The sequence below is a fragment of the Egretta garzetta genome, unplaced genomic scaffold (genome assembly GCF_000687185.1).
Source record: "Egretta garzetta isolate BGI_Z169 unplaced genomic scaffold, ASM68718v1 scaffold509, whole genome shotgun sequence".
In the NCBI taxonomy this organism is placed as follows: Eukaryota; Metazoa; Chordata; class Aves; order Pelecaniformes; family Ardeidae; genus Egretta; species Egretta garzetta.
Window position 1 is genome coordinate 61546 of NW_009260814.1, and position 25392 is coordinate 86937.

Consider the following 25392-nt stretch of genomic DNA (forward strand, 5'->3'; position numbering starts at 1 on the left):
CCTTCCCTGCTCTTTCTGTTCAGATCTGTGTTGCCATCACACAAGATTTCAGCACATACCGACCCTGTCTGAAATGCCTTCAGAAATGTAGCTGGCATAATCTGCTTAAGTATTTTAACCTTAATGTTTATAATAATTAACTGCAGTGAACCACATAAAAATTAAAACATGATACAAGGGAATTAGCAAGTTATTGACACTAGCCTGGTTCTATCAAAATCAGAGGCAACAAGTAAACAATCTTTTTTTTTTCCTCCAGTAAAATCACTGATTGAGGCCGTGAAACTACTCTGTACATCTGTTTCTTTTCCCTCCAACAGTCTCCACATTAAGCTCTCAAAACCAAATTACTCCAACAACAAGAAGGTACTGATTTTGGATATAGCCTATAAATATTTTTTAATATAGGTCTTACTAAAGGAAAAGGGCCAGCTTTAGTTGTGGCATGTGTGCATGTACATTTTATCCATATATGCAGTTTAGAAAAAAAATAGATAATTCACTTAGATGGATAGGTAACTTAAACTCTCAAATTCTCCACATAAATCCTAAAAAGATTACTTCTGAAAGATTTTCAGAAAATCTTTAAAAGATTCCTCAAATAACATATTTATTTTATAGGACAACACAAAAGGAAATACCCACTTGAAAACTTAATTCTAAAAAACTACTCCATTTATTATGAACATAGCGCAAATGTAGGTAATTTTGTCCTTTGCCCAGCACAGAGAAATTAAGCAAGTAATGGAAAATCAGTTTTAACTAGATCTAAGCAAATTCCCATTTACTTTAAAAGTGCATTTTTGGGTGAACAGAAACATTGTTTCTTAAGTTGAATTCAGTAAATATCAGTCAAAAAAGGAGACAAATCTAAGCATTTTCTTTTCCAAAATTTACCTAATTCAAGCATTCTATTTTAAGTAATGTGCAGGTGTTAAAAAAAAAATAATAGTAAATGCTGAAAACCTGGAGATGGAACAAAATATTTTTGTTGACCAGGAACAGTTTCTCTTCCACGGTAGCCAGGGAACTGAAAAAGCTATTGCCATTGCATAAGTGCCACAAACCAAAGACAGAGAGATCTCTAATTAATGAGAACATGGAACTGATCTGTCTTTGTTCCACACATACCCCTTCTCCATCTTACAAAGCTAGTTAACTGTTTACCAAACATTTTAGCTATTAATCTCTTTCAGAGGACTCTTCTATCTCTCCTCCTTTTTCCTGAGGGGCAAATCCTAGTGATTGCTTTCTTTCTCTGGCTAATAAATTTTTAATTATTCCATGCAAAATAGCAAGGCTTGAGCTAGAAGAACACGATATGTGATAGTAACAGGCTCACACTGTGTAAGTTGCTGGTTTGAATTTTACATTCAGAAGTAGATGTTACCATTCAAGTCCTGCTGGGAGAAAATGATGCTTAAACCTAGACCTTCCAAGTACCAGGAGACCCTTCTCTATGTTGGGGGATGCCCTTTATTTTGCTGATCACGTGTGTGTGTGGCTAACTTAAAAGATATACCTAAAGATCAAGCCTTTACTGATAAAAGAGGCTGTGCGACAAATAAATTGTGGAAGTTAATATGGTTTAGTCATGATCTGTGGCTTAATGGACGTCCCCTCACTCTTGTGAAAACGCAGTCAGCTTTAGGAACACTGAAAGTTGTTTGTATACTTATGCATTTAGTAATGTTACTAATAGCTATTTAGGTATGTAAAGACTTCAGGAATTGAAGTTTGAGAAATAGGTGCTTACAGCAAAGGGTCGCCTGAATGCCTTCCAATGTCCTTCTGTAAACTAGCCTCTCTGTGAACCTCACAAAACTTGCAACATGTGAGAAGGTCAGCAGAGAGGTTCAGCAACACATCGTGTTTACGTGGATAACGTGGATGCTTCAGCTCTCTGCCCTCTGATGAAACTGCTTAGATAATATCGGTAACACTAATGTAGTCACAAATTGATATTAAAGCTGTTTTCACTCCAGAAGACTTCAAGTATGCAACTGTATACATAACCTTGGGTAGTTTTACACATGATATTTATCAGTGAGACATCACCACATTAAGGCTGTGTGAATTGTAAAGAGTAGAATATCAGCCACAGTAAACTGAGATCTTTAACAATGAAGCATAGGATGAGGAGAGGGAGTTATTTCATTACATTTCAGAAGACAGTAGAGACTTCCATTTCTGACTTACATGGTTCTCCACCTAACAACATTTAAGTAATCGTTCAATGATCTAAATATGGAGGCTACTTTAAGGAAGAGAGGTTTTGTGGGCACAAGAATAGCAGAAAATTATGGTGAAGTAAAAAAAGCAAGAAGTAAAAACAGTAAGAAAAAAGTAAAATGAGAAACAAACAAACATTCAAACCCCAAATAGATGAAATTCCCTACTCATCTGTGGCTTGGCTTTCGATTCCCAAATGCTGTAATGAAGACTCATAGCAAATTCACTGCAGGATCAAAACATACAACAACCATTTTTTGCTCAAATTGTGACAGAAGAATTCTGGAAAAAAGCAAAGATTGAAAGAACTTTCACTCAAGAACGAAGGAACATGCAAAAGAAGTATGTCAGCATTTTTTTCATCCACTAGTATGATCCATCAACTCAAACGTACTTTGGATCAGAGCATTTTTGTGTTTCCCATCACCTTTCTATAAAATACTCTTTCTTTGATTTCTGGAACGGTTTACCTTGTTGCCCAGTTTAGTCACATTATCTATCTCGATGCTGAAAAACATAGTCGGGAATATCCTGTTGCATTTTCTGATACCCTCCTTGCAAGCCAGGGAAAACAGCCTTAATATCTTCATAGTCAGAGAAAAGCTATCAAAGATATGTAAAACCTGAAATAGAAGGGGACTGATGGGTTAATTTGTAGGGGATGATGAGGTAATCACACTAACTTAGAAACTCTTCAGACTGAATAGTTCTATCCATTTGAAGTATAGGGCCTCCTTTTCTGCTAAGCTTCACTTTTGAGTGCTTACTGGAGTGTTCTCAGGTAATCTCCAAGTAAATGGGGAAGAGCTACTTAAATGGATGAGAAAAAGAGTAAGCTCTGCACATAGGCAAGAGGCAGAGGAAAACCACAGGACCATGACTACTCACGCAAACAACATGGAGAGATGAAATGGAAACAGGAGACACATAAGGAATGAGGGGATAATTTTCCAAACTTCAAATAGTTCAGAATTATAATAAATAAAAATGCCTACCACTTTGATATGCATTGTTTGTAACTAAGGATGGACTGCGGAGGTAAAATGTTGGAAAACAGTGGTGTTTTTTCGTAAAGGAAAATAGATGAGAGGAGTATGAAAAGTAATGCTTGCAAACATTTCAGAAAAACCAAACTTTTTAATGTCAGCTACTCTCACTATGCTATTTTCCTAGATAAAATATTTTGAATTTTTGCATTGAAATATATTGTCTATAGGTTGATCTACTAAACTTAAAATAATTAAATAAACCTGAAAAAAAAAAAGAAAACACATGATGTGCTTAGCAATAATCACAATCATACTGCTGGACACCTCTGTCCAAACATATCCTTCCTCTGAGCTAGGGCTGCGGATGGAAACTCTGGCAGGAAAGGATTGGGAAATAGGCAGCTAATATATAGAGGGAAGGTAGGTCCTCCTGCTAGTTTTTTAGAATCTGAAAGGTTTTAGGTCAGAAAGTTAAAGCTTCTTATTTATTTTTTTTTCCAAATCAATATTGCCTTTTTAGGTATCAGGAAAAGCCAGAATGAACACATGAAAATACTTGGAAAGACACACTATCTGTAGCAGTATTTAATAATGTATAAGGTACTGAGTGGTTAGTAATGGAATACATGACATACTGGAGAATAATTTCCATCCTATGACTGCTCCATGTCTGTAGTTATCAGTGTTAGTTGATAATGTACATGGAAGTCCATATTCCACAGTGTTCCACAGGGCTGAATGCTTTCCTGGTTTACAGGAACTACAAAAAAGTGATTGGACACAAGAATTACCATTCAAATACTTCGCTCTTTGCCTATATTAAGAAAGAGCCATATACCTATACTGGACATGCTTTTGAAATATCAGAAACTACCCAGAGAGATGTCTATTAATGTGTGACTCCTGCCCAACTATCCATTTGCAATTCCACTCTTTTTTTCAGAGAGCTGAGAACTCTATGGTGAAATGATATTCCCTGTTCGGATGAGGTATCTTGGCTTGGAGGTCATGCTATTTTGGAAAATCAGAGATTGACCTGAAGAATTTGCTTTCTCCTACTCCTCAACCATAACAACAAACATGCTGTTACATAAAAGAAAGATATGTGTATGATAATGCCTTTCCCTGATGGTGAGGAATCACAGAGGACATAGTGACCATGAAAAAACAGGCAGCTGTAAAAAGAGCAAGAGCCCTGACAACACTATGTGGCTTGGATTTTACCACAGTAAAGACAATCCAGCTCACACCAAGATGAGGAATTGACAGCTTCTTCCATGCCCAACAACTGACCCTCCCCCCCACCTCCCAAAAGTGTCCCAGTTTTCTTGTGGTAGCTGACTCTGTAACTCACATTACAGAGTGGGATTAATTGATCAGGATTTGTGCTTATTTCCTTCTGGTGGATTATCCGGGAAAGCTCTTATTTAGATAAAAGTGTGTGTTGAATGAAAAAGGGGCATGTCACAATAGAGATGTCTGGATTTGAAAGAAAGGCATAACAAATACAGCCAAAAAAACCCCAACCCCATCTAACTGGGGGAAGGGAACTCATAGCGAGATTTTTTTACAGGTATTAGCTCCTGTGGAATTTGATGCATACTATCTTTAAAAGTCTTGCCTTCTTTATCCCCAAATTCTGCTGTCGTGGCTTGATTATTTTACAGGTGCCGGATATGCAGATTGGGATGCCAGTTGTACTATCTGTATTTGCTGTATTTTATCCTCCATACTGCCAAAGGGCAATGATTTGCAGCCAAGTATGACAGTAAAATTTGATTCTGCCTGAAACACAGCTGAGAGGAAGGGAGCAATGATATGTGCTCTTGTTTATACAAGTAAGATAAGAAAAACTACTTTCATTTGACAGCATGCTGTATACTGATACCATTACGCTGGAAGAACGCAATCCCTGCAAGTACTTTCAAGTCAGAATTTCAGACACACAGCTTGGTAATACAAACAGAAGCAACAGCAAAATGTTTTATTATTTGGTCTGGCACTCCTTCTCGTGCTACCAATATTGCGGTCTCGGTTGGGCAACCATAAGTCTAGTTCACAAAGATCACCTCAAACTGTCTCCTGCACACAGCAGCTCTAAGTAGACTTTTTTGCATGCTGGTGCCTTGGATAAGAAACTGAATGGAGGAGAATGAAGATGAGTGACAGGAAGAAAAAAGGAAAAGAAAAACAGTGACAAAGAGCAGGCATATATAGGAACTGAAGAGAGGAACGATAAAAGGCAGTGAAGTATTAAGTCTATGGCAGGACATAGTTTCCACAGCATTATATTGTACTGGGAGATGACAATATGTTAAAGTGGATTAGCCTTAATTGTAATTAACAGAAAGCATTTGAGAAAATTACTTGGTGTCATTATACCCTTCCCTGCTTAGGGCTGGCAACTCAGCCCCTTCTGTAATTTCTTGCATCTGAACTCATGTCTGAAGCCAAAGACCTCTCCCTGGGGAGGCACTTTGTGCTCACTGGATCCACACTGAGAACTCTCTATTTTCCTTCTCCCTAAGCAGAAGGAAAGCTCCCAGTTATATTTGCCTTCTTATCCCTGGTGTCATGAACCAAAGGTGTTTGGCATCATGGTCGGATTTAGACACAGACTAACACACTTCATGCCCTCAATCCATACAGAGCTTGAACCGTTACTCAATGAGGTACGACTGGACTCGGGAGTCACAGCCTCATTGACCAGCACCAACAGAGCAGAAGAAAAGCCATGATGAATCCGTGAGAGGTGCCCAGCCAAGACCATCCTCTCCCACATTATGATGGTGACCAGAGTGGAAATGCAAGGGCTCACCAACTGCTCGAGATGTCGGCAAGAATTAGCAGCTTGCCTTGCTACAGCCTCTGTAAGGAAAGAAGGAGATGCTGCAGTCTCCCTGGATGTTTTGCAAAGATGGGAGAGGACCGGCAGCCCCAGGGGCAGGTGCAGTGCCCGTCCTGGCTGGCTGGTGATTACTCTGCGTGGGCAGCGGGGCTGGTGCCCAGGGCTGTGCTGGGCCTTGGTGTGTGCTCCCATCTGGTTTCTTTTCTCTTGGGTTTCCCCTGAAAGGGATGGGTCTGACCGAACTGGTGCCTGCAACGAGCAAATACCAAGCCCCTAAGTCTCCCCTCCCTGACAGTGTCTGCCACCACCCATGCGAATGTCACTGCCCTCCAGCCCCATAACTGTGGGTTGCTACTCACAGATAACGTGCTCGCCTGGGGAGGCAGCCTGGTGGCCCCCATGCCTCACCCCAGATTCTCCGCAACAGCACATGAATAGATTAATACTCTTGCAGCCCTCTCACAAGTTTTGGAGGTAACTGTTCCCCTCCTCCCTCTGATTTTAACTGTAATCATTGTGACTAAGTTGGTACTGTAACTTGGATAGTGTTAGCAATAAAATTACTATATGGAATCAGGAGATAAACTTTGAAGTGTGAGCAGGCTGAATTTGCCAACTCTTGACCCTTTAGGCCTCCATAAATTGGCTCACTAGTACCACGCATTTTGTAATTGCTGTAAAACACATTCAGGAAGGTTTTTAGTCTGTGCTTATTATGACACATTGTAATGCTGCTTTGACACCATGATCACACCATATTATATATTAGATACATAACTAATGATTATGCAAAAGAAGGCTATTCATGACTTTTAGTCAATTCTTGATTAGTAAGGTGGCTGTGTTATGCATAATAACAGACCAGATATTTATCCTGAGCAGTCTTTGTCCAATACATGCACAACCCTAATCTAAATTCCAAGAAAGACCATCCATAACAGCAAATGGGAAATTAACACCAGAAGTTAATGGCTATTGAAAATTTTGCCTTCTATTGGAGCTTAGATCATATTTTAAAATGGAATCGAAAAGAAGGACATCCTGGCAAAATATGATAACAAATTATTTAAAAAGCCCCAAATCCAACACCACCTGTAAAGTGAAGGAACATTTGTTAGGGGAACCCTTGCACAGCATTTGAAACCACAAATACCAAGATTTATTCACAGAATCACAAAGGTTGGAAGGGAACTCAGGAGATCATCTAGTCCAACCCCCATGCTAAAGCAGGTTCTCCTAGAGCATGTTACACAGGACTTCGTCCAGGCAGGCTTTGAATATCTCCAGAGGAGGAGACTCCACAACTCCCCTGGGCAGCCTGTTCCAGTGCTCTGTCACCCTCAGAAGTTTTTCCTCATACTCAACTGAAACCTCTTATGTTTCAGTTTGTGCCCATTGCCCCTTGTCCTGTCGCTGGATAGCACTGCAAAGAGTCTGGCTCCATCCTCGTGACTTCTACCCTTCCTTCTGATATTACTGAAAGGTGAGAATTCCCACACAGAAAATGAAAGAATTGACTGGAGGAAGATCTGGAGGGTGTTGCAGAAGCATTTGCAGAATCTCTGTGAAAGAATATGCCTAGAAAGCATCTGAAGTTGTTCACTCTCAACTTTTTTGTGAACTTTCTCAGTGCTGTGTTAAACTAGCTGTTATGACCGGGGGCAACATATTTTAATTAGCTGTGTTTTTTGTTATGTCATATATTCAGTGTATTTGAAAGATGATGGATTGCAACTCAGGAGCAGGAGATCCTCTCTCCATCCTCCTGTGAACAAAGTACAAACCTGCTCTCCTGCCAATGCCAAAGCCTTACAAGCACCCACAGCAGTCAATTCCTAGCAGCATTTTTCACTTTGATACAGAAACACCATACATAAATGTTGCTTCAGGAAAGTAACTGAAATTGGAAGGAAAAAGTAAATGGCTTGTTTCAGTGGGAGATCTCACCATAGTAGAACAGAGAAGCAGAATAAAGTTTCCATTTTAAGGTGTTAATTTGGAGCAAACAGAAAGAAGGCAGCAGGGAAAAAAATGCTATCCACAACTACTATGTGGCAAATGCTACAAAATCCGAATACTGAAAATTTCAGGGGAATAAAACCATACATAAAGAATGCCACTACTGCCCCCTTGACTGACCACTTGCGTAACACCACCCAAAAAAAGTCTAACCCACAATTCCTGTGCAGAGCCTATGACTCTGTCTCAGGGTTAAAATATATTCCAGTGATGGAAAATCCATCTCATGTTCAGGTAAGCTGTTCTGAAGGTTAGGCACCCTGTTAAAGCCTTTTCCTGTACCTTTAGTGAGAATTTCCTTGTCACGAATTTCCTTAGCTTCCATGCTACGAGGGATTTCATAGTGGGTTTTTTTTTTTCTAGATTAAGGAAGGATCAGCTAACAGAAATCTTTTCACTATTTAAGCTGTGCTCACCCCCTAACCTTTTTTTTTTTCTTTTTCGGGAGGGAGGGGATAAACTGAATAGCTTAAGTCCTAAGCTGCTTAAGAGTTTTTAAGCCTCTTACGGTAGGGGATGTTTTTCTAAAAACTGAACTCTTTTGCAGCTTTTTTCTGAGTAACCTCCAAATTTTCACATACTTTCTGAAATACAGATGGTAAAACCAGACACAATGTTCCACTGACTGCTTTCCTTATACTTTTTACAGAGGAAACAGGACTATCTGGTCCCTACAATCTTGCAGTAGACTAATTGCCCTGCATCTCCAAGGACTTAATTTTTAACTCTCAGCTAATGGGGCGAACCCTTACACTGGGTTCTTGTCTTTAGTCACTTCTTGCAACTCTCACTCACTTGGGCCTGGACAATTAGAAAGAACTTTGGGCCAAGCACAGATAAATTATGCAGGAACACAAGAACACCCACACTCCGACACCCTCTCCCCCAAAAGACAACCAATAAATTCAAGAGCATCCTGAAAGAAGAATTTGGCCCTCTTTTCTGCTGAGTGCCAGAGAGCCCAGCGCTAGGATCCTGGGAAGCTAGCTAGCTCTCTCACTTGGTAAAACAACCATGGTTACACTACCATCAGGATCATGATGCTGTCAATACAGTGTTTCAGATCGGCAGTTTAAAGAATTAATCCTTTACGAGTTTTTTTGTTGGTGGATTGAAGATTCGCTGTATTGACAGAAGGCGTTGTCACAGTGTGTGACACAGAATGCTATAAAATACCACATGTAGAATAGTATGATACATTTTTGAGCAAGCATTGAATAAACATCATTGTTAAATGAAGGCACAACCTCCACGGGATAATCCTTCTCCTGTAACAGTTAGCAAACCAAAGCATGCAAAAAATGGAGAGATGCTAAAGGGGAAAGAACAAGAGAAGCAATTGTTGGCAAAAACACAAAAAAAAGATTAAAACCTCATATATCAAAACATTTGTAGGCTGTTTCTTTACAAGAGCTAATGATTATATGAGACAATGAGTTTCGAGCAGTCCGTTAACCAACACTGAACACAAGGCCATGGAGACATATTAGTCCCTACTTACACATTCAGAGGTTGCCAGGCAGGCCACTGTGCTTTTGCCTTGATGACTGTTAAAACCTCATCGCTCTGTGAAAAGACACAAAACAAGAAAGTGATCGGGACAATTTTACAATGAGAGTAATATGATTTACAGCAAGAAGCAACAGGTACTAGACTGAACTGTGCCTCCAAATTCTGACTATGAGAAATATGTCTTGTCCATTTTGTTATCTGAGCACCTCGTGTCCTCAGCTGCCCTGGGTGCATCCAGGAGCCGATATGAACACAGGAAGCAGGAGCAGCAAGCACAGGCTATCGGACTTGGGGCACAGCCTCTTTCCCCTCTGCAGGAACTGCAGCAAGCTGAAAACACCAGCAGCAGTTCACAGCCCACATTATTTTTGCATCATGAGCTGAAGGGAAAGCTTTCAGCAGCGGTGCACTGTGATGGCAAGTATAAATAAGGAGAAGACCTTTTCATTGGGGAAATCCCCCAAACCAATATGACCAAACTGAGTTTGCTCTGGTAACACTATCACAGGAAGATAAATGTGCTGTATCCTGGGCTGTTAGTCCACATGTAGTAGCTTATTAGCAAAAGGTGTATCTTGAGCTGTTGATTTTGTGACTCTCTGACAATCCTTGTGACCAGAGGAACTTACCAGGTTAAAGCAGGCAAAGACAGAAAAATTGCACTTAACGTGTTACAGATCCATGGGCCAAGAGCCAGGCAAAAGCTAGAGGTTGCTGCTCTAGGCAATCTAGCACACCCTGTGAGCATGTATGATATATTATTTATTATCCTCATATATGTAAGGATGTAAAGAATCCATGGCAGATGCACTGCAATCTCCTCCAAGTAAAGCCATTGATAACACTTTCTCTTTGCTTTCCATTTATTCATTTAAAAATTTCAGGGTGAAATATAGCGCCCACCTGTGGAAGCCCACAGTGTGGCAAAGCACTGCACAAAGATTACTTCCTAAAGTCTGTAGGAATTCCTGCCTCAGCAGTTCTAAACTTTATATTGGTACAATAAACCCAGGACAAAGGCAAGAGACCATTACAAGGCTCTGATGCCCAAAAGACATCTATCACACTTTTTTAGAATCATTTTCCCCATCTCCCTTAGGAATCCACCCTAGTAATTTGCCTAGAGGAACACAAAGTTCACAACTCACTCACATGATTTCTACTGTCTTTTAAAAATATTTCCCAATTAGCCTAAGAAACCCACCTCATACATTACCAGTAATTGACACTTCCAACAGAGCTGACCTTTCAGTTTAGTGATAATAGTGCAATTTCTGCAGTAGTTCTGATACCCCAGACTGGCTCTAGTCCATATACACCCCTGCTTAAAGAAAACAATATTCACAAGTGTTTCTACCACTCTCACTATTTTCTGACTCCCTCTTTTACCAAAGCTGGTAATTGCAGCGCTGACGGGCCCTCTCTGTAACATACAAGGTTTTCAGTCTCAGGAATACATTACGTGACATGACCTCTCCCTCAACCCGAGTGGACGGATAAGCCATTTCTTGAAATCTTGAAAATCCTTTTTAAAAATACAGGCCAAACCCTATACTACATTAAATGTCCTGAGCTAATATAACTGTAAATCTGACTGTATAAATGCAAGTAAGTATAAAAAGATTTAATCGAACTCCTGTACTACTAATATAGTTTGAATAAAGAGAATTTTAGGATGAAAGGGAGCAATCAGACAGCACACATAGCTCTCTATGCCAGCAGGCGAGTTCCCCAGGGCAGGCCCTCGGTGAGTGGCAGCAGGCTGAGCTGCCCACACCACCCTCTCCCAGCCTCCCTGCCCAGCCGGGTGGCACCGAGCGGAGTTATGCTCCATGCAGGAGAGACCCATCACATCCAGGTTCACCTACGGCAACCTTCTTCTTACCTCCATGCCTTCAAAGCAATTTAAAAGGAAACTAAATAAGTGAAGTTAAAAATCTGAAGTTAAAAGGCATTACTTGTCTTTATCTGTCAATGGAATTTGCCTTAATATTTAATTTTCTTGCTTCAACATCCTAAGACTCTCCAGCCAGGCACATCTTCATTTGAGATATATGAACATATGATACGAACATAATGGTATTTGAGAACATATTTGCATTCAAAATTATGAACTGCGTGTTGTAAATCCCAAAGAAAGTCTGTTATGAGCACAGACGGTTACGTTTATTAAAATAATACACTGCTTATCTAATAGCAGCCAATAATTATGTCAGTAAAATCCAAATCACTTGTGTCTGAAAGCATTTTAACATGTGCTATTCAAATTAAAAATGCATACCAAGAGTGGAGGAACCACGATTAATAGTTTATTAGTAAGTGCAGAGGGAAGGAAATAAGGAACATGGTGCATTCAGACATCCCTGAATTTTTAAGGGAGGTGAAAATTCAGATGCAAGAGCTGAATTTATGGCCACTTCCCAAACAATAACCAAAACCAAAAGATGCAGAATCCAGCGTTCTGATGAGCCTGGAACGAAAGCACGCATTTTTGATAACTAGAGCTCCTTGACAATTACACAGGATTAAGCAGCAACTTGAATTAAATCATTGTGATTCCAGACTGATAGTCTAATTATGCAGTTGCCTCTATCATGCAGATTTATATTTTGTTTTAATTAAAAAATGTAACACCTAGACTGTTATTAATGCCAGTGTATATTTACTTCTACACACATTGACAGACAGAAAAATACCTGAGTAGGTATTTGGTACTTCCTTGGACAAGTGTTTATGTCAAGAAGGTGAAATCCTGGAAAACAATACAGTAAATTCCGTTTGCCGCCTCCGTGGGTCTGTGAGGCTGTTGCTGTGTGAGGCCTCACCGCCGGGCTTTGCGCCAGCCTGGGGAACCCAGCTCCCCTTGTGATGCCACCAGCCTGCATCTCCCCAGCCTCCTGCAGGGACCTGGCTCAGGGAGTTACTCCCGAAAAGCAGCCACCTTCCTCTGCCTCCAGCCTCTCCAGCTGACCTCCGTGTTTTTAAGGGAATGTGATAAACTTAAACAGCCCACGCAAACAGATGCTATCAACCACACAACTTCACAGTCAAATCTATAGATAGAGAGCAATATATAGAAAAGACACAGCGGCTAGATTTTCTGGCCAATCTTTTTAGCTATAATTTACTGGCAGATGGTAGAAACTGAGAGGATATGAAATGCCGGAAGAGAAACCCACAAATTAATAATATACAACCAGTTGATATAACCTAACTGCCTCGAATAACCCAACTGTGCAGACTTTACAGTAGAGGCATAAAACACCACATATTTTTTATGAATTTTGGTTAACATTTTCTTAGGACTTTCTGTATTACATTTGTACCCAATTTCTCTCTCCTCTTCATATTCCCAAAATTTTGCTTTGATTTTTGAAGTAAACAAACACTCAAATTCACATCAAAATATGGCAAGAAGAACTAAGATGTTTCACTGTTGTATGTTGCAAGTTGTGTTATCATTTATGCATTTGGCTGGGAAGCAATGATTCCCAAGTAATGAAACTTAGATTTTGAAAAAGAAAACTAGATCATTTACAAAATGATGGAGTGTCAAAATGTTACAATTGTTACTTGTCAGAACAAGTTAAAGGGAAGGGTACCAATGCTCTTGCTTGGAGCTGCTGAAAATCCTTCAGGTAAAGTCCTATACATACCTCTTCCAGCAATAAAAGGAAAAAGAAAAAGGCAAGGAAACTGTCAGGCCTATGTTATGCCTCTGTGTATGTGGAAGTTGCCAAGGAGCGAATTTGAGACTACCTGTCAGTTGCTACAGAAATATACAGGAGGAAAGTTGCTACCTTCCTTCCTTTTCACATTTAAGGGGGTTTCCTCCTTGAATACAAATCACAGAATTGATGCTTGGGAATTTGCAACTGAGTTTTTGCTCAGCTTTTTTTGGCCATATCAATATCATGGAATGGAGTACAGGTACGAAACTCTCCCGCGAGGGGAGTGAGGGGGGGCAGCGCGGTGCCGCACCGCCGTCAGCCCCGGCACACCGCAGGCGTGCGTGGGAAGCTCCTCATGGAAGCAATGTGCCCTGCTCCTCAGCATCTCATTTGCACCAGTGTGTCTATGCCTCCATTTGCTATGAGAACATGCTACCGTTGATGCAGCATCTCTGCTACTCCTATAAGTAGGAAGTCATGATTTAATAATTAAATTAGTATAAGCTCTCAGGAGTTTTCAAGGTAAATCCCTTTGAGAAGCATAGTTAGGCACAATCACTTACAAAGGTTGGTATAAAGTCTTTGTAGAATCTACTGAAGCTTCTTCAATTTCAGTTATTTAGTTCAATTACACTATTTTAGTTTCCAGTTGAAATTGAACCCTCTCCTACATGCTTAGAGCTTGCTCAAAAAGCCCAGTGGAGCCAGAGTAGTTTCTAGATTGACTTCAATATTTTTTGGATTGTGGCCTAAATTAAAGCATGCAAAAATAGCAAACAATTATCCTTATCTCCAGATCCTCTTTCTACATTTGTGCTTCAAGCTGAGGGTGGGTGGTTGACTCAATAGCTGTTCCCTATGAAAGTACTGTCCTCCAAAAAGTCCTCATATATGATTTTTAGAAGTTGATAATGTCATTCTAATACAGACAGCCCCACTGACATTCTGAAGTTGGTAAAAATTAATCATTTACTTTACATCCATTTGTTCCTGCAATGTACAAGTGAAGGCGCATGCAGAATAAAGTCATTAAATGGCAACAAATAGAACCCCGTGCTATGAAACCACTGCTAAATTAGATCATTCAGCTGTGCACTTTACAAAAGATTAAAAACATTTCCTCATCTTCAAGAGCTGAAAGTGGGACAGCTCAAAAAAGCAGCATTGAAGACAGAATTTGATTTGAAGTCTTTCTCAACTAAGGGGACTTAAAATAACTTGTTTAAAGGATAACATCCATTAAAATGTAATGAAAGCTTTCAGCAAAAGTTTTAAGTATCATCTGAATACCTTTGGAATAAAAGAGAGATTAGCAGGATCTGGGAAGCTACGTAAACTATTTCATGTGCTCCTGCTGATTTTTGGTAACTGATGTGATTGATATCTTTTCTGTACTGGAACTTATTATAATGAGTAATTTTTATTACTATTTTTATTTTGTATGTGCCAAATAACATTAGGAAATGTTACTGTGCAGATCATTTAGCGCTTCATAATAATGTTTTGATTCGGATCAGCTAAACAAATGACACTGTATTATCCGACATCAAAACCGCAGTCAGATTCAATGAACTGTGGGAATGAAAAACACCTGTTTCTGAGCCAGAGCTTAATTTCACTCATTTCACACCACCACTGCTTGGCATTCATTTGATTGTTTTAGAATAGAGAACATTTAATTCCTTCCACAACACTCATCCATATAATATTCTAATGCGTTTCTATCCACAGCGGACTTATTTCCACAAGATTCTTAGGAAGTAGAAAAAGAAACATTATCCTCAATTCACAGATGATGAATTAAATGTCTTCTGGAAGTAAACCCGCAAATCTGGGTTTTCAGATAGCATCTCTACTGCAGGATCATCCTTTCCCTCAAAAAACAATTTGTTATTGAAGAAGAAAGAGATAAGGTGAGAATGAATAAGTATAACACACAGTATGTCTTCTGTGGGGAATCAAATGCTATGAAAATGAGAATGATATAGTGCTTTGGAGGGACAGCTGGGTGCTCTTAAAAAGTCAATCGGTTTTCTATAGTGAGTATAAATAGACCTTATTCTACCTCCACCCTATGCAGACACACTGAAATCACCTCAGGATGTGAAAAGCATGTGTTCAGTATCCCTGACTTCTTCAGCTCATGAAAATAGTTTCATCCTAACAGAAGTCTTCCAGACCTCAAATTTTGGCTCCTTGTTGCTACATCCACCATATAGGTAGATGTTTCGTTACAGAATGGTATTAGGAGGAAGCATTTAAGAGATGATGCAGACATCTGCTCACATCCTCTGAGCAACCAGGTAGTTTACAAGGAAACCTGAAGACTCAGCGCTGAAGACAAGAGGATGCTACAGCTATGCCTCTTGTGGGCTTAGGTACCTCACTCACTGCTAAAAGGACATGTTTATTTGGGACTGACAGCACGAAGCTCCCTTCTGAAGGCAGACACCTTTCTTCTACACCAGGAACGGTGATAGTGTTTGCTGTAATACTCTACTAGTGTTTAGACCTTTATACAGGTACAATTTTCTACCATGGGGTTTATGTTTACAACTGTCTTGCAACTGTCCCTGCTGCCGAGTGAAAGACTATCTCGATGACGTTGCTATCTAGTCTGCTGATGATCCTGCCACAACCTGAGAAAAGGCTTCAATTTTGGGGCCAGAGTGCAAGGCTCAGAGCTAGGCTACTTGCTGGAGAAGGAAGGGTTCTGAGCTCTGGACTACAATTTTTTTATTTGATAACCACTTAATGCTAGAAAGATGTTATCAGGTTAGAGGGAAGTGACTGTAATTTGAAGTACATATACTCAAATTCTACTTAAGTTATGAGCGAGGTGGTACCTTCTTTCATGTCATAGGATTGTTGTAATTCGATAGCATAGCTTTCTGTGGAGGCTGAATTCCCTGATATTCATTTATGAAAAATTCAACTTCAGCAATAGATGTACCAGAAGGTTCATTACATGACCAGAGAAAAAGTTCTATTTTACCCCAATACAAAAGCACACTTTTTTTCCAGGTTGAGATTAAAAATTAAGAACAATCTTGTCTTTAAAGTGTTAACTAACACAAAATACCTGGTTAATTAATGCTCAAGACATTACGGACTTATTAGTTGAAATATGGCATGTTTTCCCCTGGTTGATAAATTCTGTAGACATCTTGCCTGCCTCCGTTTTACGGGTGTATTTGAATGAAAAGGAGACACTGATGTAGGCACATTACTGACGTTTGTAAACATTTTAAAAGTAGTTCTCTGCTCTTTGGTAATAAACTATTTCTGGGATAAAAGCAGCTACATACAGCTTTATTTGCTCTGGAGTTCATCTTCACATAAATATACACATTTGCTTTATAGTAACTGTGAATGGGATCTCCTGAAATGCACTCAGAAAGGGCATGTTTTATTAACTCCATAGGCAATCACTCTGCTTTGAGCCTGCCCAGGTTTCTGAGGATTTCTTGTTTATGTGGAGCATATCAGAAGTTTCCCATAGCTATTAGCATGTTCATTACAAAATCTTACTTGCAAGGCTACTATCATCAGCTAGTAATACACCATGCAACGCAGGTATTTTCCTGTGGGCGCAGCCAAAGACGTTGCTGAAGTTGCCCTAAGCCTCAGTGCTGAGATGCAGCTCTTTTTAATGTGCAGAGACATTTTGATGAAAGAACATGCCGAAGCTGTTTTTTACCAGTTCATAAAAAAGAGCATTTTTGAAAATGTTAAGCTTTTAGTCACAAATTACTTCATTTGGAAGGGGAAAAAAGCCTGTAATTAAAGACAAAGACTTCTTCCTACCATTTGATGACAACCAAACTCTGTCTAATTCTATGACTGCCTTAGATTCAGGCAGATTATACTTAAAGCCAATAGCACAGATTTGGGGTTACTTTAAGCAACAGCAAAATACATTTCAGTCAGTGGAATTATACCAGGATTGTGTTTGCCCATTTTATTTTGACTTCTCTATGTTTATGATAGAGATTTTGTGGCAGCTGAGAAAACCACACATATTACAAGATATATAACTATGCCTGAATGGAATTCACTATTTGATCATAGTACATACAAATTCAATATTTCCCTGTGCAAATAGCTATTTCTTTAATGAAAAAGTCTTATTTCTTTTCTTCAAAAAATAGGCAGTTGCATTTCAGAGAATATAAAATCTGTGCTTTTCAGTTTACCAAATATGAAAGTCTGGGGGAATTACCAGGCTTTTAATAAAACCCACTCAATTAAAAAAGCACAATTTTGGGGCCAGGATAGACAAAGAAATACTATCAAGGTGCAACTGAAGACAAATGGAAGGAAAGATGAGTGCTTAATCCAATCCCGAGTTGTTACTGTCTGAACAGGCCCCATTTCAGGAGAGCCAGTAACCCCATGCTTCAGACAGTTCCAGCTTAACGGCTGTGCTGTACAGGAGAGCTTTCCTGAACTGGATACATAGCAATTTTGCATTGAGTTTTACAAAGAAACACCTCTCTGTTAGATACGCAGGCTGAGAATTTTCCCAAAATGTGGATATTGTCCATATTTTCCAGAAAATATGGAAATATGTGTTAAAGCTACAATTTCAGGATGGTGACTGCACGGATGCTAGCTGACAATGCATGTTTAAAAAAAGCTTTTAAAAGGGAATTACAGGAGTTATAATTCCTGATTTTGTTAAAAATTACTCGGATGGGATACCAAATAGGAGTATGTTCATTGTTACTCAGTATATACCCCAAAAGCACTGATTCACTTTGCATTAACAACCTTCTGTATTACCTGTCCCACAGGGTTTTCTTTCAATGAAGTGGTTGTTTCAGGAGGGGAATGTAGGTTGAAATTAATAACAGTACTGTTGCTAATGGCAACAGTGAAATCATATGCTCTATTTTATTTCCATTAAGGTGCAGTTACATAATCTAGGGTGTCCCAATAAAGCAATAATTCATTTTTGCACAGTATAAAGCTTAGCAGTGTGTGTTAATGAGCTCTAGGTATGCTCCGAGTATTTGAGCTCTCTTTTTCTGTGGCTCAGCCAATTCTGTAGGAAAAGGATCTCCCTTGTGAATCCACTTCTTGATCACGTGTTGATTTTCTACTGCACATTTTGCTACATGAATGCTTTGCTGTCTTTAGGACTATAGAAACATTTTGGGATCCTAAATTACTTTGCCAAAAACAAGGGAATATCTTTTTTACTACACTTAGGAATGGCTACTTTTTAAAGTAGAGGATTAAACTAGATTTTGAAGCTGACCATAAGTGGTGTACCTCCTACCATCTGCTTAATAAGTTTACCCAATACATACCCTTTTGTCCTCCTTCTGCCTTATCTTTCCCAATTTCATTAATCCTTTAGACTAAACTAGCCTTTAAACCTATATCTAAGTGCTATAAACCTACTGTTATTTTAAATTCAGAAATTATCTAGAAATGGTGAGCACACAAGAAAAGAAACAGGAAAAAAAAAAACCAACCCAAACCCCAATCCAACACACCAAGGCATTCTGTGTATAATAAAGCAGATATATACAGCTGAATGGCAACTTGCAAGCTGCAAGACAAAAACTGCCTTCACTGGAGATAACGATAAAAGTGTTTTAAAGCACTGGGGTCACTCATCAGATTCATATTTGGGTAACTACAGCATTTTTTGCTCAGACTCCTTCAAATAGTTTAAAACAGGGATGAAAGCATTGAGACAGGTTCTTGGGCATGCGACGAGTAAGTGACTTTCAGGAAACCTCAAGAGAAGGCTGGGTCTGCTCTGAGAAACAGCCCAGAGAACAGGGACAGAGAACGATTCTGTTGTCTGGTAAACGCTGGCAGTAAGACTCCAGGTATCACGATTACTCATCCTGCTGCTTCTCTCAGACATTAGCCAAACATAGTAGCTTGAATAGAAGAGAAATAATTATTCAGATTATAGAAAGTGATTTTAAATAAGACCAGCAAATTAGCTCAGGAGGTGAGATTTCCTGACCCTTGACAGCATTTTGACAAATCAATGTCTTTTTTTTTTTTTTTCATTCAGAACGCACTATATATATATTCTAATTGTGCTTTAACTGCTCTACAGAGGCAATCATGACAGCTTAATTTCCCTTCAGTAAAGACGTTGGGTCTAAGCCACTTTTTACCATTCTTTAAAAAAAAAAAAAAAAAGAAAAAACCCAACCAAAAACATAGCCTTTAAACAAATTAAGGAATTGAGGATCCTATCATGAATTATATTTTCTGTAATCTGGAAAGGAGTATTCTTTCAGAGACATCAATTTTGCATCTTTTCCCCCCCCCCCCCCCACTTTCAGCCAACGCCGTGACAAACAGGTTGCTGCCCCCGTGGACCATTTCTCTGGCACTGCGCAGTCTCATGGTTTATGCTTTGACGTTAACCTGTCTCGGAATTTAATGTCCAAGACACACTTGTCTCAAATTTTGGATAAAGTTCTCTCAATCTCTGACAGGACTTACATGAGCAGGGTTTTAAGAGGAATGTCGGAGACTTCTCCAAGGAGTGGAGATGTTGCCGTTTTTTCCGTCGGGGCTGCCTTTACTACCTCTTTTCCTTGCAACTCCCTTCCCTTTGAAAAACAGCTCAGCCTGCACCGTGAGACTCAAAGGACCATCCACATAGTTCTCCAAAGATAGAGGCTCCAGTCTGATCACCCTGATTCTGCTTGCGTACTTTAATTTTGCCTCATCTTTGCTTCTGCAGTCCTGTAAGTCAAGACAGACAGACAGACAGAGAAGGAAACTGCCTGCACTACCCATCCCGAGGGCAGGATTAGCACTTAGGGGAGTGGATAGCGTTTGTTTTTCTCGGACAAGGAACTCTCCTGTCCTGTTCCCCATGGTGGATTTGTATACATTTAGAAAGGTCTTATTTAGGTAGATGTTTAAGGTTGGACTAGATGATCCTTGATGTCCCTTCCAGCCTAGGACTCTGTAATTCTATGATGTTACACGGAGGCAAGTCCAGAAACTGCGACTGACCCAGAAAAGCTTCCTTGCTACTCCTTAGAAATTTTGGGGGCCCAAGCCTGATTGTCTCCAATCTCTGATGGTTTGCCCTGGCTCTCCAGCAGTTAGACAGCTGGGAAATGCTATTATGTTTTTTGGCTTTGGGTTTGTTTTTTTTTTTGTTTTTGTTTTTTAGTAAGCTATTTAGCACTAACTGTTCCTTCAGAACAGTGTGGGAGGTCAGATGAAGGTTATCTCCCTACCTGGTGCCCACACTACTTGTTGCTTAAAAAGCTTCAGGTGTCTTTAGATCAGTTAATATGGCTATACTTTACATGTGCCATTGAGGAGAATTAATATTAGAAGAGGAATTATACAAGACTTAGAGCTTTAAAACCAGTAGGAACTGCTATTAGAGTGACATCTGCAATTGATGTAATTACATACCAGGGAAGAGCTATTAATTCCACTGTAGAAAGTACTGTTTTGGTTTCTAGTTGCTTACTTAGAACAGCAAAAACAGAATAGAGAAATAAGAATTAAACCCTGTAACCACAATGCTGTATGTCATCCCACAGTAATCAGAGATAAATGGGGGATGTTGTCTCTGTAATAAGCCAGACATGAAGAAATACATTTGTCTTAAGAGCATCCCTAAAGTATTCTGCAAAATCCCTAGGACATCAAATTGCTGAGTGGAGCATTCATGTATTTATTTTATGACCAGAATACTTCTAAATTAAGGAACATAAACAGGCTTGCACTCTAAAAGAAAGTATTCACTGTATTGCACTGTATTTGCTTGCCACAATATTAATTGTAAAAATAAGAAAATAGTGAGAAACAATCACTGCAGTGAGGTCAGGATAAATGTAAGCATTTTCACCTTAGCTGTAAAATACCACTAACTGGTAAAGACACACCTTAAAGCTGTGTACCTAAGTGTACTGCTAAAAATACTCATTGTGATGTATGTCCCTTGCTATTTCCCATGGTTGTATTGAAATTATATGTACAATGACCTATTTATATGCTTACCTCTAAAGCTTACGTGCTGAAGTTAGGTTTAAATTTTAGAGTGTAGCTGTTAGTCATGTTATCATGAAATGACACAATGCATTATTATGCTATGAAACAGGCGTTGTGAATATTCCATTACATGTTCAGAGCCAAAGAAAGCATGCTTCTCATTCCAGTAGTAAAGCACATATTTCTGTTGTGATCATCTCATTTGTATTCCTTTAGGCATCTAATAAACTCTTTCTTGTCTAGTAACTCCATAACCAGAATTGTACAATATTAGAGTTGTGCTCAGTTCTTTTAGATCAGGGTTACAGTGTACAGATACTTATTTTCCTTCATTCTTTTTTTTTCCCTCCCTCAAGTCCCCTCTCATACCAGACTCCTTCTGGGGAATTTCCAGAAGAACACTGGACAGTAGTCCCCACTGAAGTCCTAATTTCACGTGTTAAGCCACTTTATTAAAATAATTTACTATCCCTTAAAATAAAATTAGGTTGTTTTCTTTTTACTAATCTCTGAAGAGATTAGAACTGCTCCGTTATTGCAGGGCAAGCTTCCAAAGTGGTTAATAATCAGAGCAGCAAAGCATGGTAAATGCCACGTCTTGTTACGAAGCCAGTGCTTGGACTTTGAAGGTACGTCATCCTTTGGCTAATCAGGATGAATGTTTGTAGCGTTCCTGCTTCTAATGCAAAAGCATGCAAAATTCACAGGGTTGTTCCATCTTGTCTTCTCCCGACACTGCAATTGTACACTAAAGAAACTGATGGAATGCTTGCTTACAACAGAATAGCCGAGTTGTTGCACCACAGTAACTACTGAAAGACTATTAAATATGCAATTACTGTGGCATTCTCTAAAGTCTGATGAGCCAATTAATAGCACTTTGTATTTTCATGGCACCTTGCCTCAAGGAATTGAGAAACGCTTTTAAACAATAATTAAGTTCTAGAGCTCTCCTGTAAATCATTTGCACCATCATACAGATAGAGAAACTATGGCAAAGTTAGCAGACCAAATAAACCACTTACAGGTCAGAAAGTTCTTTTCCAAGCACGTTCACTGACTCCCAGCACTATGATGATACAATATGCCTTGCCAGAAATAAGACGGACAATCATACCTGGTCTTACCTGTAATTCTGAAGAAGTGACACCTGTTAATCCACAAGTAAAGCTGGGGACACCAAGCTTTCTCTACAACGCTGACAGAATCTGAGTAATTGCATACAAACATTGCACCATCCACAATCTGGACTGTTGATTTGAGTTTGTGGTTAAAACACTAATTAATACAGCAAGCATCATCAAGATGTGAAATACATTAACCACATTAGCTTTGTATTAACTAACAAACAGATGATCTATGGCGCAAACCACATCTTTCACAAAACCAAAACCCCTGTAAAACCAGCCTTAAAGGTGTGCTATAAACCAGGCCCTTATGCAGTTGGTTTGAAGAACAAATGTGTGTCTTTCCAACATGCACCTAACTATAATGGGCTTATAAATGGGGACACCTATCTAAGGAAGATAGATGAGAATTTTGAACAATTCCTTTTCCCCAATACCATTCTACAAAGCTAGAACCTTGTTATAACTCACCTTGTTCTGGAATCATTACATTATAATCTATGCTTGAAATAAAGTATATCACCCCTCAGAAAAAATTCTCTCAAACTACTGTTTCAGCCTCATCCATCTCTACTCCCGTCAGAAAGCAAATGACCTTTTGCCACTCCATCCAGTCTTGACAACTGTAATTTCAAAACTAAGTTTTATGTGCACCAGCAGACTTTGTACAGTGCTACTTGCTGTGCCAAAACCCAAACTGAAGTCATAACATTTCACAGGAACTACGCAAATGAAGTAGAAAAGAAAATATATTATGCCCTAGAAAGAAATCACACAGTCAAGAAAAGGGGAAATCCAATCTCCAGTAAGATATATTCTGATGGGCAGGAAAACCTACAAGATATTTTCGAAGCCTGGGAACTGAGATCCAGTCCTCTCTGCTTATGAACAGTTTCTGCTGTCTCACATGGTCTTTCTCCTCCCCACCACCCAGATATATAATTAATTAAACATAGTCAATGTTCAAACTTTAGAATTACCTTAAAATTTGAGTATTATCTCTTCCTGTAAACTTTCCTCCTGTCAGACAAACACTTGTGAAAACTCTGGGAACAAAACCCAGTACTACTGAGCCAAGGTTTAATGCTCTTAACCACTCAGCTTCAATTTCTCCAAAATGCTCTGCTCATTTTATAGATGAAAACAAACCTCTTTCTCACACAAAGATCTGAAAAGATCCCAATTGCTCATAGTCTTACACCTTACCAATTATTTATTTTCTGAGTCAGAGTTGCTCTATACAACAGGCAAGAACATTTGCAAGTGCAGATATTATTCATGAATAGTGTTAGATTACTCTCAAATGACAGAATTATACAAAAGTTATGACTTTTTGAAGGAAGGTACTACTTACTATAAGCGTGGCCAGGTGAATCTGAATTTAACACTTTATAAGATGTGATCAGACTACTGAAGTAAGGGGTGAGGGGGTTTTGTTGGTTTCTTTTGTTTGTTTGGTTGGGTTTTTTTTTGTTTTTTTACTTTCCACCTGTTCTACATATAGTTCTTTGCACCTTACCCAGATACAGAGACTCCTAGACTGCTCTGAATACCTCTCTCTTGCTGATCAGCAATACAGTCCTGATTGTATCGGCTTTTCTCAAAGACTGCTGTCTTAATCACTACTTCCTGCAGCTCCAAAAGAACTTATAAAAAGCCTTAAGCGTTCACAGGGGTTTTTTTTCTGCTTTCAGGTCCACATTTCTACTGATTTGTTCTGCACATTTCTTCTACAATAAATCATCCAGCATTATTGGTCCCATGTGGCTGCATGCCTTTCATTTTTATGAACGAAAATCCAACCATCTTATTGACTGCAGCTGCTTTTAAATACACTTTGGTGTCAGCAGTGATTTACTTTTTAATTGTATTATTTTATTTTAGATGAGTGGTCCTATTGTTTTCTTAACAGCTGCTTTAAAGGCAGTACTCAAATAAATGAAACCTCAGCATTTGAGCAAGAAAAACAAGTGAATTCACAATTCCTTAACAAAAGAATTTCCTACAATAACATTCTTGATGAAAATATCACCACACTTCCTGGGTCTTTTACATTTTAGCATGGTGCTTAAGGGGGTCATTTACTTGAAATCTGTTCTAGCTGAGCATTCTTGGGAGATTCCTGATAAAAAGACCATCAGGACAAAGATAAGATTATTTCTGTCTCTCTTCCAAAAGCCTGAGAGACTGTTTTACCAGTTTTCTATTTCAGCTGCAGAGACAAGTTCTGAATCCAATGTTCAGCAAAATTAAAGACTAGGGATTTGATCTTAATAGAAGGTCCGTTTTTGCCCTCTGATATGTGTAGGTAATTTCTGTTGTCTGCAGGAGCACATTTATGCTGTATCTGGGGCAAAATTGAGCATATAGGTAAGCTGGTATTTCTCCAGGGAGAGATTATAATCAGTAAAAACCGTCACAATCCATTGCAAAAATGTACTCTCTGCAATGGAAATGTTAAACAAGAAAACTTTCATGAGGTATAAGTTTATCCATGTTCTGTTGAGTTTATTTTAACCAATATTTCTTGAAAAAATATCCTGGGAATACAGGATATGTATTGTTTCTTTGACACATGCACGAAGCATTAGATGTTAAAAATATTTATGTAATCTTATCAAATATTTGAGGCACTTTCATTACATTGAAACATTATGACCACATATGATAAACATGTCCACTGGTTTCAGATCAGGTAATTGCTCTCAATTTCTTTACTACTGACCACTATTAATCTGGCTGTATAAAGCACAGGGAATTTGTACATTTGTGTACCAATATATGCGGAATTGAAAAGTAGCCAAAATAATTACTGTGGCCCACAATTCCTCTGGTTCTATGTATTTGCCAGAAAAATATCCACTGCAGTGCAAGGCTAACTTCATAGTGGGATGTGATTTTTTTCTTTTTTTTCCAGTTACCTTTATCCTTCTGAAGGTCTTTTTCTGTTCCTTGCAGCAATCATCTTCAAAAGAACAGAGAGGAGGGGAGAAAGG

The 25392-nt window shown here is 39.0% G+C and overlaps 1 protein-coding gene across 1 annotated transcript in view; it reads right to left on the reverse strand.

The window, feature by feature from the left end:
• The window catches only part of SPON1 (spondin 1), a 197658-nt gene that overhangs the window by 21890 nt on the left and 150376 nt on the right, over nucleotides 1-25392 (reverse strand). Inside the window, exon 7 of the mRNA XM_009646918.2 lies at nucleotides 9590-9654. Coding sequence (XP_009645213.1) covers nucleotides 9590-9654 — 65 coding nt within the window. The remainder of the gene's footprint in view (nucleotides 1-9589; nucleotides 9655-25392) is intronic.